The following is a 15,690-nucleotide window of genomic DNA, read 5'->3' as shown; positions in this document are numbered from 1 at the left end:
GTCTCCTGATAAAGTGCATTGTAGGATGAAATTCCTCGTTGTGCCAACCAGTAACACGTCTCCCCTTCCTTCAGCTACCGTTCTCACTGGTCCAAACTGCTCAGGAACCTAGATTATACCAACAAGAAGACAACAAACAGTTCAATGCAGACAGTAGTATTTCCTGGCAGAAGCACAAGGCAGTATTATTAAACCACATACACACTCTTCCCTGATTTTGGGTTAGTCTAGATTAAAAGATACAGCACGGAAACAGGCTCTTCGGCCCACCGAGCAATAGACAATAGACAATAGGTGCAGGAGTAGGCCATTCGGCCCTTCGAGCCAGCACCGCCATTCAATGTGATCATGGCTGATCATCCCCAATCAGTACCCCGTTCCTGCCTTCTCCCCATATCCCCTGACTCCGCTATCTTTAAGAACCCTATCCAGCTCTCTCTTGAAAGCATCCAGAGAACCTGCCTCCACTGCCCTCTGAGGCAGAGAATTCCACACACTCACAACTCTCTGTGAGAAAAAGTGTTCCCTCGTCTCCGTTCTAAATGGCTTACCCCTTATTCTATTGCCCCTGTCCCACTTAGAAAACCTGAACGGAATCCTCTGGAGACTTTGCGCCCCACCCAAGGTTTCCGTGCGGTTCCCGGAGGTTTTTGTCAGTCTCCCTACCTGCTTCCACTACCTGCAACCTCCGGCAACCACCTGCAACCTCTGGGAACCGCACGGAAACCTTGGGTGGGGCGCAAAGTCTCCAGAGGTTTCCGTTCAGGTTTCCTAAGTGGGACAGGGGCATTAAATCCGGAACCGACCTGCAATCCCCGCCCATTAACACTATCCTACACATACTTGGGATCATTTTTACATTTACACCAAGCCAATTAACCTACAAACCTGTACGTCTTTGGAGTGTGGGAGGAAACTGAAGATCTCGGAGAAAACCCACGCAGGTCACGGGGAGAACGTACAAGCAGCACCCGTAGTCGGGATGGAACCCGGGTCTCCGGCGCTGCATTCGCTTTGAGGCAGCAACTCTACCGCTGCACCACCGACAATGGAATTTCACTGTTCCGGGATACACGTGGTAATGCAGTACTATACACTTTATTTAACTATGATCGGGCTTATGTACAGTCAAACCTGTACTGAACTGTGTACAAAAATGAATGTCACTCTACCTGGGTACATGTGGCAATACTGTACTAGTGAACCATCGAAACAGTGACATCTCACCTCAGTTTCCTGCATCTTATGATAGTTGCGATCCCAGGAGATCAGCTTGCGGTCCTTCCCGCCCCCAGTTACCAGTGTGCCATTACGTAGCATGCAGACGGCAAATATCCCCCCTTCGTGGGCCCCCGCAATGGCATAGCTGATGCGGCTGGTACCTGAGGCAAAGATAGACACAAACAGCTGGAGTAACTCAGCGGGACAGGCAGCATCTCTGGAGAGAAGGAATGGGTGACGTTTCGGGACGAGACCCTCCTTCAGACCCAAGGCAAATTGTCACAGTCGCACCAATGTATTCATCACAATAAACAAACAAATCAACTTTTAAAATAATGGAATTGTAATCTTTGTTTCAATCATGACAGCACCTTTTGGAGAGAGATTAGATCAGTGGAGATAGACATAATAGACAACAGGTACAGGAGTAGGCCATTCGGCCCTTCGAGACAGCACCGCCATTCAATGTGATCATCCCCAATCAGTACCCCGTTCCTGCATTCTCCCCATATCCCCTGACACAAAATGCTGGAGTAACTTAGCAGGTGAAGCAGCATCTCTGGAGAAAAGGAATCGGTTCTTCAGAGGTGCTGCCTGACCCGCTGAGTTACTCCAGCTTTTTGTGTCTACTGTTTAAACCAGCACCTACAGTTCCTTCCGACAGATTAGATAATTGGTTGCACTAGTTGTAATAAAATTTACCAGTACAACTTTCATATAACCATATAACCATATAACAATTACAGCACGGAAACAGGCCATCTCGGCCCTACAAGTCCGCGCCGAACAACTTTTTTCCCTTAGTCCCACCTGCCTGCACTCATACCATTACCCTCCATTCCTTTCTCATCCATATGCCTATCCAATTTATTTTTAAATGATACCAACGAACCTGCCGCCACCACTTCCACTGGAAGCTCATTCCACACCGCTACCACTCTCTGAGTAAAGAAGTTCCCCCTCATGTTACCCCTAAACTTCTGTCCCTTAATTCTGAAGTCATGTCCTCTTGTTTGAATCTTCCCTATTCTCAAAGGGAAAAGCTTGATCACATCAACTCTGTCTATCCCTCTCATCATTTTAAAGACCTCTATCAAGTCCCCCCTTAACCTTCTGCGCTCCAGAGAATAAAGACCTAACTTATTCAACCTATCTCTGTAACTTAGTTGTTGAAACCCAGGCAACATTCTAGTAAATCTCCTCTGTACTCTCTCTATTTTGTTGACATCCTTCCTATAATTGGGCGACCAAAATTGTACATCATACTCCAGAATTGGTCTCACCAATGCCTTGTACAATTTTAACATTACATACTGTTATAATGCATTTAGTTTTAAACGAAAGACAAATTATGCTGAAAAGGACACAGAGTGCTGGAGTAACTCAGCGGGCCAGGCAGCATCTGTGGAGAACATGGATAGGTGACGTTTCACAGAGTGCTGGAGTAACTCAGTGGGTCAGGCAGCATCTGTGGAGAACATGGATAGGTGACGTTTCACAGAGTGCTGGAGTAACTCAGCGGGTCAGGCAGCATCTCTGGAGAACATGGATAGGTGACGTTTCACAAAGTGCTGGAGTAACACAGCGGGTCAGGCAGCATCCCTGGAGAACATGGATAGGTGACGTTTCAGATTGGGACCCCTTCTGCAGAATGAAGAGAAGTTCTTTGAAGTAGGCATACATTGAGTAAAACATCGTATATCCATGTTCTCCAGAGATGCTGCCTGACCCGCTGAGTTACTCCAGCACTTTGCATTTTTTATTTGTAAACCAGCATTGGCAGCACCTAGTTTCTCCAATAATTTTATTACAATTGTCAGTGGAACATTCCTACACCAGTGATTTTCTACTGATTTGGAGACGATGGTGTGTGTGCGTGTGTGGGCTTGCCTGTGTCTAGTGCAGCAACGATATTTCGAAAATAGTTGTTTAAAAAAGATTTTAAAGTGCCAGAGACCCGGGTTTGATCCCGACCTCGGGTGCTGCGTATGTAGAGTTTGCACGTTCTCCCTGTGACCGCGTGCGGTTCCTCCCACAGACGTGCGGGTTTTTGCAGGTTAATTGTCCTTCTGTAAATTGTCCCTGGCATGAAGGGAGTGGATGTGAAAATGGGACAACATAGAAATAGTGTGAGCGGGTGATCGATGGTAGGCGTGGACTCGGTGGGCCGAAGGGCCTGTTTCCACGCTACATCTCTCTAAACACTATAGAAAACCATCATCAGGCTACTTGTTGGAGGTAGGCCACTGCCTATAGACAATGGACAATAGACAATAGACAATATGTGCAGGAGTAGGCCATTCGGCCCTTCGAGCCAGCACCGCCATTCAATGTGATCATGGCTGATCATCCACAATCAGTACCCCGTTCCTGCCTTCTCCCCATATCCTCTGACTTCGCTATTTTTAAGAGCCCTATCTAGCTCTCTCTTGAAAGCATCCAGAGAACCGGCCTCCACCGCCCTCTGAGGCAGAGAATTCCACAGACTCACCACTCTCTGTGAGAAAAAGTGTTTCCTTGTCTCCGTTCTAAATGGCCTACTCCTTATTCTTAAACTGTGGCCCCTGGTTCTGGACTCCCCCAACATCGGGAACATGTTTCCTGCCTCTAGTGTGTCCAAACCCTTAACAATCTTATATGTTTCAATGAAATCCCCTCTCATGCTTCTAAACTCCAGAGTGTACAAGCCCAGCTGCTCCATTCTCTCAGCATATGACAGTCCCGCCATCCCGGGAATTAACCTAATGTCTTGCTTCCTGTTATTAATTCACTGACAATAACTTTATTCATAAATGATTGTCTTTCATGGTGGTTCACACCTGATTTAGTTGCTGAAGTTGGACTTGGGAGGAAAGGAGAGACAGAAGATAAATGTGACTTGAACAGCAGATATCGACGCACCCTCACCTTTTCCCCAGATGAGAATATTTCCACTTGAATCCCCAGTAATACTGTCACCATTCTCAGCAAACGTCGAGCACAGAACAAACTTTGGTTTCTCGTGTTTCTAAGAAGAAGCAGACACACATATGTAGAACAATTATGTTTAGATTCCTTTTAGAACAGTGGAGCTGAATGAAATCCAGAATATTGTAGATGTAAACATAGAAAATAGGTGCAGAAGGAGGCCATTCAGCCCTTCAAGCCAGCACCGCCATTCATTGTGATCATGGCTGATCGTCCCCAATCAATAACCCGTGCCTGCCTTCTCCCCATATCCCTTGACTCCACTAGCCCCTAGAGCTCTATCTAACTCTCTCTTAAATCCATCCAGTGACTTGGCCTCCACTGCCCTCTGTGGCAGGGAATTCCATAAATTCACCACTCTCTGGGTGAAAATGTTTTTTCTCACCTCAGTCTTAAATGGCCTCCCCTTCATTCTAAGGACTGTGGCCCCTGGTTCTGGACTAGCACAACATTGGGAACATTTTTCCTGCCTCTAGCTTGTCCAGTCCTTTTATAATTTTATATGTTTCTATAAGATACCCCCTCATTCTTCTAAACTCCAGTCAATACAAGCCTAGTCTTTTCAATCTTTCCTCATATGACGTATCCACCTAGGATGAAATGCGTAGTCAGAGAACATTGTTCAAACCTAGCATCATCTTTTTAACACCTTTGCATTGCCATGTCACAATGCATTATTGAGCTGAGTACGAGCTGGAATTATTTGACTAGGGTCATCAGATCATGTGATAGGAACAGAATTAGGCCATTCGGCCCATCAAGTCCACTCCACCATTCAATCATGGCTGATCTATCTCTCCCTCTTGACCCCATTCTCCTGCCTTCTCTCCGTAACCCCTGACACCCGTAATAATCAAGAATTTCTCGCGTGTATGAATTGTAAGTTCTCACTTTTTGAGAGAGACATCTTTATTTTTTACTGTCCAATTCATAATGTACGTCAGCGGTAGAGTTGCTGCATTACAGCGCCAGAGACCCGGGTTCGATCCTGACCCCAGGTGCTGTCTGTACAGAGTTTGTACGTTCTCCCCGTGACCTGCGTGAGTTTTCTCCGGGTGCTCCGGTTTCCTCCCACACTCCAAAGACGTGCAGGTTTGTAGGTCAATTGGCTTCAGTAAAATTGTAAATTGTCCCTAGTGTATAGGATGGTGTTAAGGTACGGGGATCGCTGGACTCGGTGGGCCAAAGGGCTTGTTTCCACACTGTATCTCGAAACTTGAAACATATAAGATTGTTAAGGGCTTGGGACACGCTAGAGGCAGGAAACATGTTCCCGATGTTGGGGGAGTCCAGAACCAGGGGCCACAGTTTAAGAATAAGGAGTAAGTCGTTTAGAACGGAGACGAGGAAACACTTTGTCTCACAGAGTGGTGAGTCTGTGGAATTCTCTACCTCAGGTGGAGGCCGGTTCTCTGGATGCTTTCAAAAGAGAGCTGAGGTTGCGTCCTCAGCCCCCTATTGTACTCCCTGTACACACATGACTGTGTGGCTAGGTTCAGCTCCAACTCAATAATTAAGTTTGCTGATGACACTGTGGTGGTGGGCCTGATCTCAGACAACGATGAGAAGGCCTACCGGGAAGAGGTGGCTGATCTAGCACTCTGGTGTCAGGATAACAGCCTCCTCTTGAACATCAAAAAAACTAAGGAACTGATCGTGGACTTTAGGAGGGCACATCAATCGAGGACGTACACACCATTGAGGATAAATGGGGATACTGTGGATAGGGTGAGTTGTTTTAAATATCTGGGAGTCCACATCTCTGAGGATATGACATGGACATCACACGCCGCAGCACTCGTGAGTAAGGCAAGGCAGCGCCTTTACCACCTCAGGCAATTGAGGAAATTCAGAGTGTCTACGAGGATCCTCCAGTGCTTCTACTCAGCGGCTGTGGAAAGCATCTTGTCCGGAAATATTACCATCTGGTTTGGGAATTGCTCTGCCCAGGACAAGAAGGCTCTGCAGAGAGTAGTGCGTTCGGCCGAACGCACTATGGGAACTACACTCGCCCCCCCTGCAGGAACTATACATCAGAAGGTGCAACTCCAGAGCCAATAAAATCATGGGAGACCCCTTCCACCCCTGCAACGGACTGTTCCAGCTGCTACGGTCAGGCAAACGCCTCCGTTGCCATGCGGTGAGAACGGAGAGGTTGAGAAGGAGTTTCTTCCCAGAGGCCATTCGGACTGTAAACGCCTATCTCACCAGGGATTAACTTTACTGAATGTTTTTCCTACCGCCCACAATATTTAATATGTGAAAGAATATGTGATTCTCTTTGTAGTTTGTTTGGTGGTTTGTTTGTTTGTCTTTTTGCACAAAGTCCGCGAGCATTGCCACTTTTCATTTCACTGCACATCTCGTATGTGTATGTGACGAATAAACTTGACTTGACTTGACTTGATACGGGGAGAAGGCAGGAACAGGGTACTGATTGGGGATGATCAGCCATGATCACATTGAATGGCGGTGCTGGCTCGAAGGGCCAAATGGCCTACTCCTGCACCTATTGTCTATTGTCTAACTAAACTAAATATTTAAAATGGTTTTCATTTCAAGATTTCTGTTCAGAATTGGAAACCTACCTCAAACAGCCCTTGTTTCTTTGTGAACGAGCCTCCTTCCAGTGTCCAGAAGTAGATGTGGGATTTCCCACATGTGACGATGATGTTTGTCTCTGTTGGATGGAAGTCTGCTGCAAAGATTGGCTCGTTTGAACACTGGCATACAAGGGTACAAAAGAGCATGTAACCAAGATTTGTCGCCACTAATTGTCCAACACATACAGTTCACATCAGAACTCTGAATTCACGTCTTTGTCTCCCGGTTAGAAACAAGGAAACTGCAGATGCTCGTTATTGCACAAAAGGACACAAAGTGCTGGAGTAACCCAGCCAGTCAGGTGGTATCCCTTGAGAACATGAATAGGTGACTATTTGGGTTGCGAAAGTGTCCTGAAATGTTACCTATCCATGTTCTCCAGAGATGCTGCCTGACCCGCTGAGTTACTCCAGCAATCTGTGTCCTCTCTTTGCCTTGCCTGTGCTTTGACCCACAATTGGTTCACCCTGTTATTAAGCTTGTCCTCTGTACATGGCAGCATGTCTCAAGTCCCGCATGTGATATTCTGCAGTCTTGTGAGGAGAACTACACTCAGGCAGAAGCCATGCCGTGATCATTCCAACCAAACACACTGCATAAGGAGATTAGATGTCACAGGAGCAGAATTAGGCCATTCGGCCCATCAAGTCCACTCCCCAATTCAACCATGGCTGATCTACCTTTCCCCTCCCAATCCCATTCTCCTGCCTTCTCCCCATTACCATTGACGCCCATACTAATCAAGATTCGGTCAATTTCTGCTTTAAAAATACCCAATGACTTGGTCTCCACTGCCTTTCCACCCCCACCCCTCTCTCCGCCCCCAACCCTCTCTCCCCATCCCTCTCTCCGTCCCTGCCCCTCTCCGACTGCGCCCCTCTCTCCTCGCCCCTCACTCCATCCCCACCCCTCTCTCCTCATCCCTCTCTCCCCATCCCCGCTCTGTCCCCGCCCCTCTCTCCCCCCACCCCTCTCTCCCCCCACCCCTCTCTCTCCCCACCCCTCTCTCCCCACCCCTCTCTTCCCCCCACCCCTCTCTCCCCACCCCTCCCTCCCCACCCCTCTCTCCCCACCTCTCTCCCCACCCCTCTCTCCCCACCCCTCTCCCCCCCCCCTCTCTCCCCCACCCCTCTCTCCCCCACCCCTCTCTCTCCCACCCCGCTCTCTCCCCACCCCTCCCTCCCACCCCCTCTCTCCCCACCTCTCTCCCCACCCCTCTCTCCCCACCCTCTCTCCACCCCACCCCTCTCTCCACCCCACCCCTCTCCCCACCCTCTCTCCCCACCCCTCTCTCCCCACCCCTCTCCCCCACCCCTCCCCCCCACCCCTCTCTCCCCCACCCCTCTCTCCCCACCCCTCTCCCCCACCCCTCCCCCCCACCCCCTCTCTCCACCCCCCCCTCCCTCCCCACCCCTCTCCTCCCCCACCCTCTCTCCCCACCCCTCTCTCCCCACCCCTCTCTCCCCACCCCTCTCTCCCCACCCCTCTCCCCCCACCCCTCTCTCCCCACCCCTCTCTCCCCACCCCTCTCTGTGCTGCAGCAAGTAAGAATGTCATTGTTCCGTTTCGTGACATGTGACAATAAAACACTCTTAACTCTCGATGTCACTTGAATTTAAATGTAATTCTGACGACATAATCTCTTTAATGTAGAATAGGAAGTATAATCAAAGGACATACCTTAATATCACCGAGTCTCTCCACTTTTTGCCAGTCCCATACGGAGAGCACATGATCATTGGAATCATCCACCGCGCACAGTGTGGAACCTCCGTTCTGAGAGAGATGTAACAGGGATACAAGAGACTTTAACCACAATTTACTGGGAAACAAGACACAGAGTGCTGGAGTAACTCAGCGGGTCAGGCAGCATCTGTGGAGAACATGGATAGGTGACGTTTCACAGAGTGCTGGAGTAACTCAGCGGGTCAGGCAGCATCTGTGGAGAACATGGATAGGTGACGCTTTGGGTCGGGATCCTTCTTCAGATCCTTTGTTCAGTAATGCCCCTGTCCCGCTTAGGAAACCTGAACGGAAACCTCTGGAGACTTTGCGCCCCACCCAAGGTTTCCGTGCGGTTCCCGGAGGTTACAGGTGGTTGCCGGAGGTTGCAGGTAGTGGAAGCAGGTAAGGAGACTGCAAATACCTCCGGGAACCTCCTCTGTAGACTTTAGAGATACGGCGCAGAAACAGGCCTTATGGCCCACCGATTCTGGGGGAGGGAGGGGGAGAGAAAGCTGGAAGAGAGGAGGGGCTGGACAAAGCATGGCAGGTAATGGATGAACACAGGCCAGGGGGAGGGGGTTTGATAGGCAGATAAGTGGACCAAAGGCAAAAGATTTAAAAAAAGTATGAGACAAAAGGATCGAAGAGATACAAATTGTGAAGCCAGATGAAGGAATGAAGGTGGAAGGGAAGGGGGAGAGGAGACAGGGTGCAAGTGCAGGTGGGACACACAGGGGAAGGGAGGGAAAGACATGGGGGATGTGGAGGAAAAAGAGGAGTGGGTGTTAGAGATGACCTAAAATTGGAGAATTCAATGTTCATACCACTGGGGTGTAAGCTGCCCAAGCGGAATATCAGGTGCTGTTCCTCCAGTTTGCTGGTGGCCTTACTCTGACAAAGGAGGAGGCCCAGGACAGGAAGGTCGGCATGGGAATGGGAATGGGAATGGGAAGAGGAGTTACAATGGTCAGCAACTGGGAGATAGAAAGCACTTCTTTCGGACGTTCCTTTAGAAAGGAGATTAGAAGAAATTTCTTGAAACATGGAAACATAGAAACACAGAAAATAGGTGCAGGAGTAGGCCATTCGGCCCTTCGAGCCTGCACCGCCATTCAATATGATCATGGCTGATCATCCAACTCAGTATCCTGTACCTGCCCTCTCTCCATACCCCCTGATCCCTTTAGCCACAAGAGCCACATCTAACTCCCTCTTAAATATAGCCAATGAACTGGCCTCAACTACCTTCTGTGGCAGAGAATTCCAGATTCACCACTCTCTGTGTGAAAAATGTTTTTCTCATCTCGGTCCTAAAAGACTTCCCCCCCTTATCCTCAAACTGTGACCCCTTGTTCTGGACTTCCCCAACATCGGGAACAATCTTCCTGCATCTAGCCTGTCCCAACCCCTTCAGAATTTTGTAAGTTTCTATAAGATCCCCCCTCAATCTTCTAAATTGAGTGGTGAATCTGTGGAATATGTTGCCACAGACGGCTGTGGAGGCCAAGTCAGCGGGTATTTTTAAAACAGAGAATTACAGATTCTTGATTAGTGCGGGTATTACAGGTTATGGGGAGAAGGCAGGAGAATGGGGTTGCCAGGGAGAGATAGGTCAGCCATGATTGAATGGCGGAATAGACTTGATGGGCCGAATGGCCTAATTCTGCTCCAATGACATGAACATGAATGCATTCACACACTTACCGATTTAGAGAAGGCAATGCAGCTCACTGAACGATCGAAAAACCCTGTTCCAATTGTGTGCAGCGTGTTCAAGCTGACCGAGTCCCAGATCCGCACATGAGGAGCTGCTTGCTGCAAGAGGTAAAACAGAGACAGCTTCATCTTCCTGTAACCCCGCTTCTCCCGCAACTTTCTGATATGGTTCAGCAATTCCTATTTGGAAACTTCAATGTAGTCTTGGTGTAATGGTAGACAAAAATGCTGGAGAAACTCAGCGGGTGCGGCAGCATCTATGGAGCGAAGGAAATAGGCGACGTTTCGGGCCGAAACCCGAAAGGTACGGACGGGAGCGAAGGAAATAGGCAACGTTTATGGAGTGAAGGAAATAGACGGGAATAGACGGAAATTTCCTTTGCTCCCAATTACGGGAGCGAAGGAAATAGACAACATCTATGGAGCGAAGGAAATAGGCGACGTTTCGGGCCGAAACCCAAAGGAAATAGGCAACGTTTCGTGCCGAAACCCGAAAGGGTTTCGGCCCGAAACGTTGCCTATTTCCTTCGCTCCATAGATGCTGCCGCACCCGCTGAGTTTCTCCAACACTTTTGTCTACCTTCGATTTTCCAGCATCTGCAGTTCCTTCTTGAGCATAGTCTTGGTATAATCACAGTTAAAATGATCTTCCTAAATATTAATTGCAATGTCCAACACATACATCCACCACCGATTTTCCGGCACCCTTGGTTCCAGAGCCTTGTCGTATTATCGTTTTTTCCGGACCAACAGGAGGTCACGGCCTCCGAGAGGAGTCCAACGTTACCGGAATGTTCCGCCTAGTCCGCCGGGGGGGAGGGGAGGGGCGAGATACCGGCCCGGAAAGTCGGCCTCGGAAGTCGGCTATGGGAACGGATCTGCCGGCTCCGGTTGGGCTGGAGTTCCTTGAGGCCCAGACGCAGGCGGCAAATTTCACCCGCTGATCATCCCGATGAGGTCGAGATTGCCTGCCTCACCCAGCCGAGGTGCCACATTTTCAGGGGGACTTCCAGGGGGGGGGGGGGATTCCAAGCGCACCCTTGTGATTTTGTTCGCGTTAGAGGAATTGCCGGACCACCAGTTGCCGGAAAATCGGTGATGGACCTGGATCTTACATTTCTGTCCTTAACTTCCTCACCTTCCTGTCAATTGTTTCCTAGATGGGGCCCAACCCAGGCCACTATTTGTGGGCTTGCCACAGAAGCAAATCTACAATCACATATTACAATCGCCCCACACTCTTAATAATAATAATAACTTTATTTATAAAGCACTTTAAACAACTGCAGTTGCCACAAAGTGCTGTACATGAGAACTCATGAACAAAAAGCTATTACAAACAATTAAAAACCATTAAAAACCGTAAAACGAAGGACTATAAAAAACACACTAAAAATTAAAAGACATTAAAAGCACTAAAAACAGGAGCAATGCCTCAGCCAGTGTCGAAAGCCAAAGAATAAAAATGTGTTTTTAGGGAGGATTTGAATCTTAAATCTCTAATTCCTACAGCACCCTTTCTTACAAAGATCCTATAGCGAGCAAGATAGAGCACTCGACGAAAAAGTCGTAGTACGGTCATGGGCAGATTCACGGGTCATTTTTCGGCCCCATTTCTGTAACCGGCTTCCGTCTCCGCACCAAAGATCCCGTAGGATACTAGCGCGGAGACGGAAGCCGGTTACGGAAACATCCTCGTAAAAATCGAAGTTATTTGGGAAAAATCTTCTCCTCATCTTCAGAATTATAATTTATTAACACAAACTGTTCCCCCGCAACGTTGATTACACTGCGGGTCGGGTCGGGTCGGGTCCGGTTACTGAAATGGATGAAAAAAGGCCCCCTGTTCCGCTCCGTTGAGTACTACACGCCAGCCCGTTGCATGTAGCAGGAGTGGTCTATCTTGCTCTGCTATAGGATCTTTGCTTTCTTACACTAACATTTATTCCCTTACCATGTATCTGTACGCTGTAAGCAGCTGGATTGTAATCATATATTGCCTTTCCACTGACTGGATAGCACACAACAAAAGCTTTTCACTGTACCTTAGTACATGTGACAATAAACTACACTGACATTGTTTCTGATATTTTACTCGATGAAACACCTTGCTTTTTTCATAATTTCTATTGTAATGTCATTATTAAAGCACCAAAGGGCCGGTCCCACGAGCACGCGACTCCATGCGCCAGCGCAACCTAATGTGGTCGCTTGAGCCATACTGCCTCGAGGGGCCGGTCCACCGATCGCCGGAGCCGTATGGAGTTGTGCGGAGCTGGTCCCGACATCGCGCGGGGCTCCGAAAAACTGACCGTGTTCAAAAATTCTGCGCGGCAACGGCCTGCCGGCCCGCTCGAACTTCATGTCACTCGACCTCCGCGCGGCCCCCGCTTATGGGTTGGTCGCGCTTGCCGCATGGAGTCGCATGCTCGTGGGACAGGCCCTTAAATGAGATGGATTGCTTATCTCCATGTTCTATTCCACTTTATGTTGCTCGAATGAATCAAAATGGTCACTCACATTTCCATCCTTGGTTATCCCCGTGACCTGTCCGGTTGCTATGGTGATCCTGTCAGGGTGAACAGCAAGGCTGCGGAAAGGTAAGCATCGGTCAAGTGCAGCCCGATAACAAAGCCAAGCCTCTTGTCTACAACTAGATGTGTTATAGAGTGATACAGTGTGGAAACAGGCCCTTCAGCCCAACTTGCCCACACTGGCCAACATGTCCCAGCTACACTAGTCCCACTTGCCTGCGTTTGGCCCATATGCCTGTATTTGGTCCATATCCCTCGAAACCCGTCCGATCCATGTACCTTTCTTAAATGTTGGGATAGTCCCAGCCTCAACTACCTCCTCTGGCAGCTTGTTCCATACACCCACCACCCTTTGTGTGGAAAAGTTACCCCTCAGATTCCTATTAAATCTTTTCCCCTTCACCTTGAACCTATGTCCTCTGGTCCGTGATTCATCTATTCTGGGCAGGAGACTCTGTGCATCTACCCAATCTATTCCTCTCATGATCTTATACACCTCTATAAGATCAACCCTCATCCTCCTGTGCTCCAAGGAATAGAGACCCAGCCTACTCAACCTCTCCCTGTAGCTCACACCCTCTAGTCCTGGCAACATCCTCGTAAATCTTCTCTGTACCCTTTCCAGCTTGTCAACATGTGTTGGATGTGTTGATGACTGTATTTACATTAATCTCGTTTAAGAGCCTGGCATATTTTGGTATCATTAACGTTTGAAGGTTCATTCTAAGTGCTAACATGAACACGCAGACACAATGAGATGGCTCAGCCTTTAAATAAATGAAGGCAGTCATTTGAAAATTGGGATCATGCTCAGATTTTTGCAGAAACATTTAGTATTGGCTGCAGCAAACAGTTGCAAATTAAATATGTAGATAAATGTGAGGTTATCCACTTTGGTGGCAAAAACAGGAAGGCAGATTATTATCTAAATTGTGTCAAGTTGGGAAAAGGGGAAGTACAACGGGATCTGGGGGTCCTTGTTCATCAGTCACTGAAAGTAAGCATGCAGGTACAGCAGGCAGTGAAGAAAGCAAATGGCATGTTGGCCTTTATAACAAGAGGAGTTGAGTATAGGAGCAAAGAGGTCTTTCTGCAGTTGTACAGGGTCCTAGTGAGATCACACCTGGAGTATTGTGTGCAGTTTTGGTCTGCCAATTTGAGGAAGGACATTCTTGCTATTGAGGGAGTGCAACATAGGTTCACAAGGTTAATTCCAGGGATGGCGGGACTGTCATATGCTGATAGAATGGAGCGGCTGGGCTTGTACACTCTGGAATTTAGAAGGATGAGGGGTTATCTTATTGAAACATATTAGATTATTAAGGGTTTGGATATGCTAGAGGCGGGAAACATGTTCCCGATGTTGGGGGAGTCCAGAACCAGGGGCCACAGTTTAAGAATAAGGGGTAAGCCATTTAGAACGGAGATGAGGAAAAACTTTTTCGCACTGAGTGTTGTGAGTCTGTGGAATTCTCTAACTCAGAGGGCGGTGGAGGCAGGTTCTCTGGATGTTTTCAAGACTAGATAGGGCTCTTAAAGATAGCGGAGTCAGGGGATATGGGGTGAAGGTTGGAACGGGGTACTGATTGTGGATGATCAGCCATGATCACATTGAATGGCGGTGCTGGCTCGAAGGGCCGAATGGCCTACTCCTGCACCTATTGTCTATTGTCTAAATACTATCTCGCAAATGATGAAAGGCAATCAGATTCTAACAATCAGAATTAGAAACCAGGCAGGCAAGGGTCTGAGGAAGGGTCCCGACCAAAAACATCACCCATCCTTTTTCTGCAGTGATGCTGTCTGACCCGCTAATTTACTCCAGCACTTTGTGTTTATCTTCAGTATAAACCAGCATCTGCAGTTCCTTCCAACAGAATTATAAGCCAGTCTGTTAAAAGGGTCTGAAGATGGGTCACGGAGTTCTGGAGTAACTCAGCGGGTCAGGCAGCATCTGTGGAGAACATGGATAGGTGACGTTTCACAGAGTGCTGGAGTAACTCAGCGGGTCAGGCAGCATCTGTGGAGAACATGGATAGGTGACGTTTCACAGAGTGCTGGAGTAACTCAGCGGGTCAGGCAGCATCTGTGGAGAACATGGATAGGTGACGTTTCACAGAGTGCTGGAGTATCTCAGTGGGTCAGGCAGCATCTGTGGAGAACATGGATAGGTGATGTTTCAGGTCGGAATCCTTCTTCAGGCTGATTGTGGGGGGGGGGGGTGGGGGAAGGGCAGAAAGCTCAGAAGAGGAAAACTTCTTCCAAGTAGACGTACTTTGAGGAGATTTCGCAGTGGTGTAGACAAAATGTAGGAACGGACCTACAGATGCTGGTTTACACTGAAGATAGACACAAAGTGCTGCAGTAACTCAGTGGGTCAGGCAGCATCCCTGGAGAACGTGGGTAGGTGACATTTTGGGTCGAGAATCCCGGAGAAGGGTTCCTGACCCGAATAGTGAACTGGTTTCTCCATTCACAGATGCTGCTTGACCGGCTGAGAACATCCAGCGTTTACAGTTTCTAGTTCCAGGTTGCAGTTGGTGCGGTTTTATGTGTATAAAGGTTTAATGCCTGCGGTAGGATGGAGGGAAATGTGAGGTTATCCATTTTGGTGGCAAAAACAGGAAAGCTGACTATTATCTAAATGGTGGCCGATTAGGAAAAGGGGAGATGCAGCGAGACCTGGGTGTCATGGTCCACCAGTCATTGAAAGTGGGCATGCAGGTGCAGCAGGCAGTGAAGAAAGTGAATGGTATGTTAGCTTTCATAGCAAAAGGATTTGAGTATAGGAGCAGGGAGGTTCTACTGCAGTTGTACAGGGTCTTGGTGAGACCACACCTGGAGTATTGCGTACAGTTTTGGTCTCCAAATCTGAGGAAGGACATTATTGCCATAGAGGGAGTGCAGAGAAGGTTCACCAGAC

At 48.4% G+C, this 15,690-nt stretch overlaps 1 protein-coding gene across 1 annotated transcript in view; it reads right to left on the bottom strand.

The window, feature by feature from the left end:
* eml1 (EMAP like 1) overlaps positions 1–15,690 on the bottom strand; it is a gene marked incomplete at its 3' end in the record, with an annotated part of 132,051 nt that continues 116,361 nt past the window's right edge. Inside the window, exons 11-17 of the mRNA XM_033027782.1 lie at positions 12,754–12,823; positions 10,222–10,332; positions 8,473–8,568; positions 6,777–6,911; positions 4,129–4,228; positions 1,228–1,382; positions 1–108 (exon numbers count right to left, since the gene is read on the bottom strand). Of these exons, the coding sequence (XP_032883673.1) occupies positions 1–108; positions 1,228–1,382; positions 4,129–4,228; positions 6,777–6,911; positions 8,473–8,568; positions 10,222–10,332; positions 12,754–12,823 (775 nt within the window). The remainder of the gene's footprint in view (positions 109–1,227; positions 1,383–4,128; positions 4,229–6,776; positions 6,912–8,472; positions 8,569–10,221; positions 10,333–12,753; positions 12,824–15,690) is intronic.

The sequence above is a fragment of the Amblyraja radiata genome, chromosome 9 (genome assembly GCF_010909765.2).
Source record: "Amblyraja radiata isolate CabotCenter1 chromosome 9, sAmbRad1.1.pri, whole genome shotgun sequence".
Taxonomy (NCBI): domain Eukaryota; kingdom Metazoa; phylum Chordata; class Chondrichthyes; order Rajiformes; family Rajidae; genus Amblyraja; species Amblyraja radiata.
This window is presented reverse-complemented; position numbering and strand designations above follow the sequence as displayed.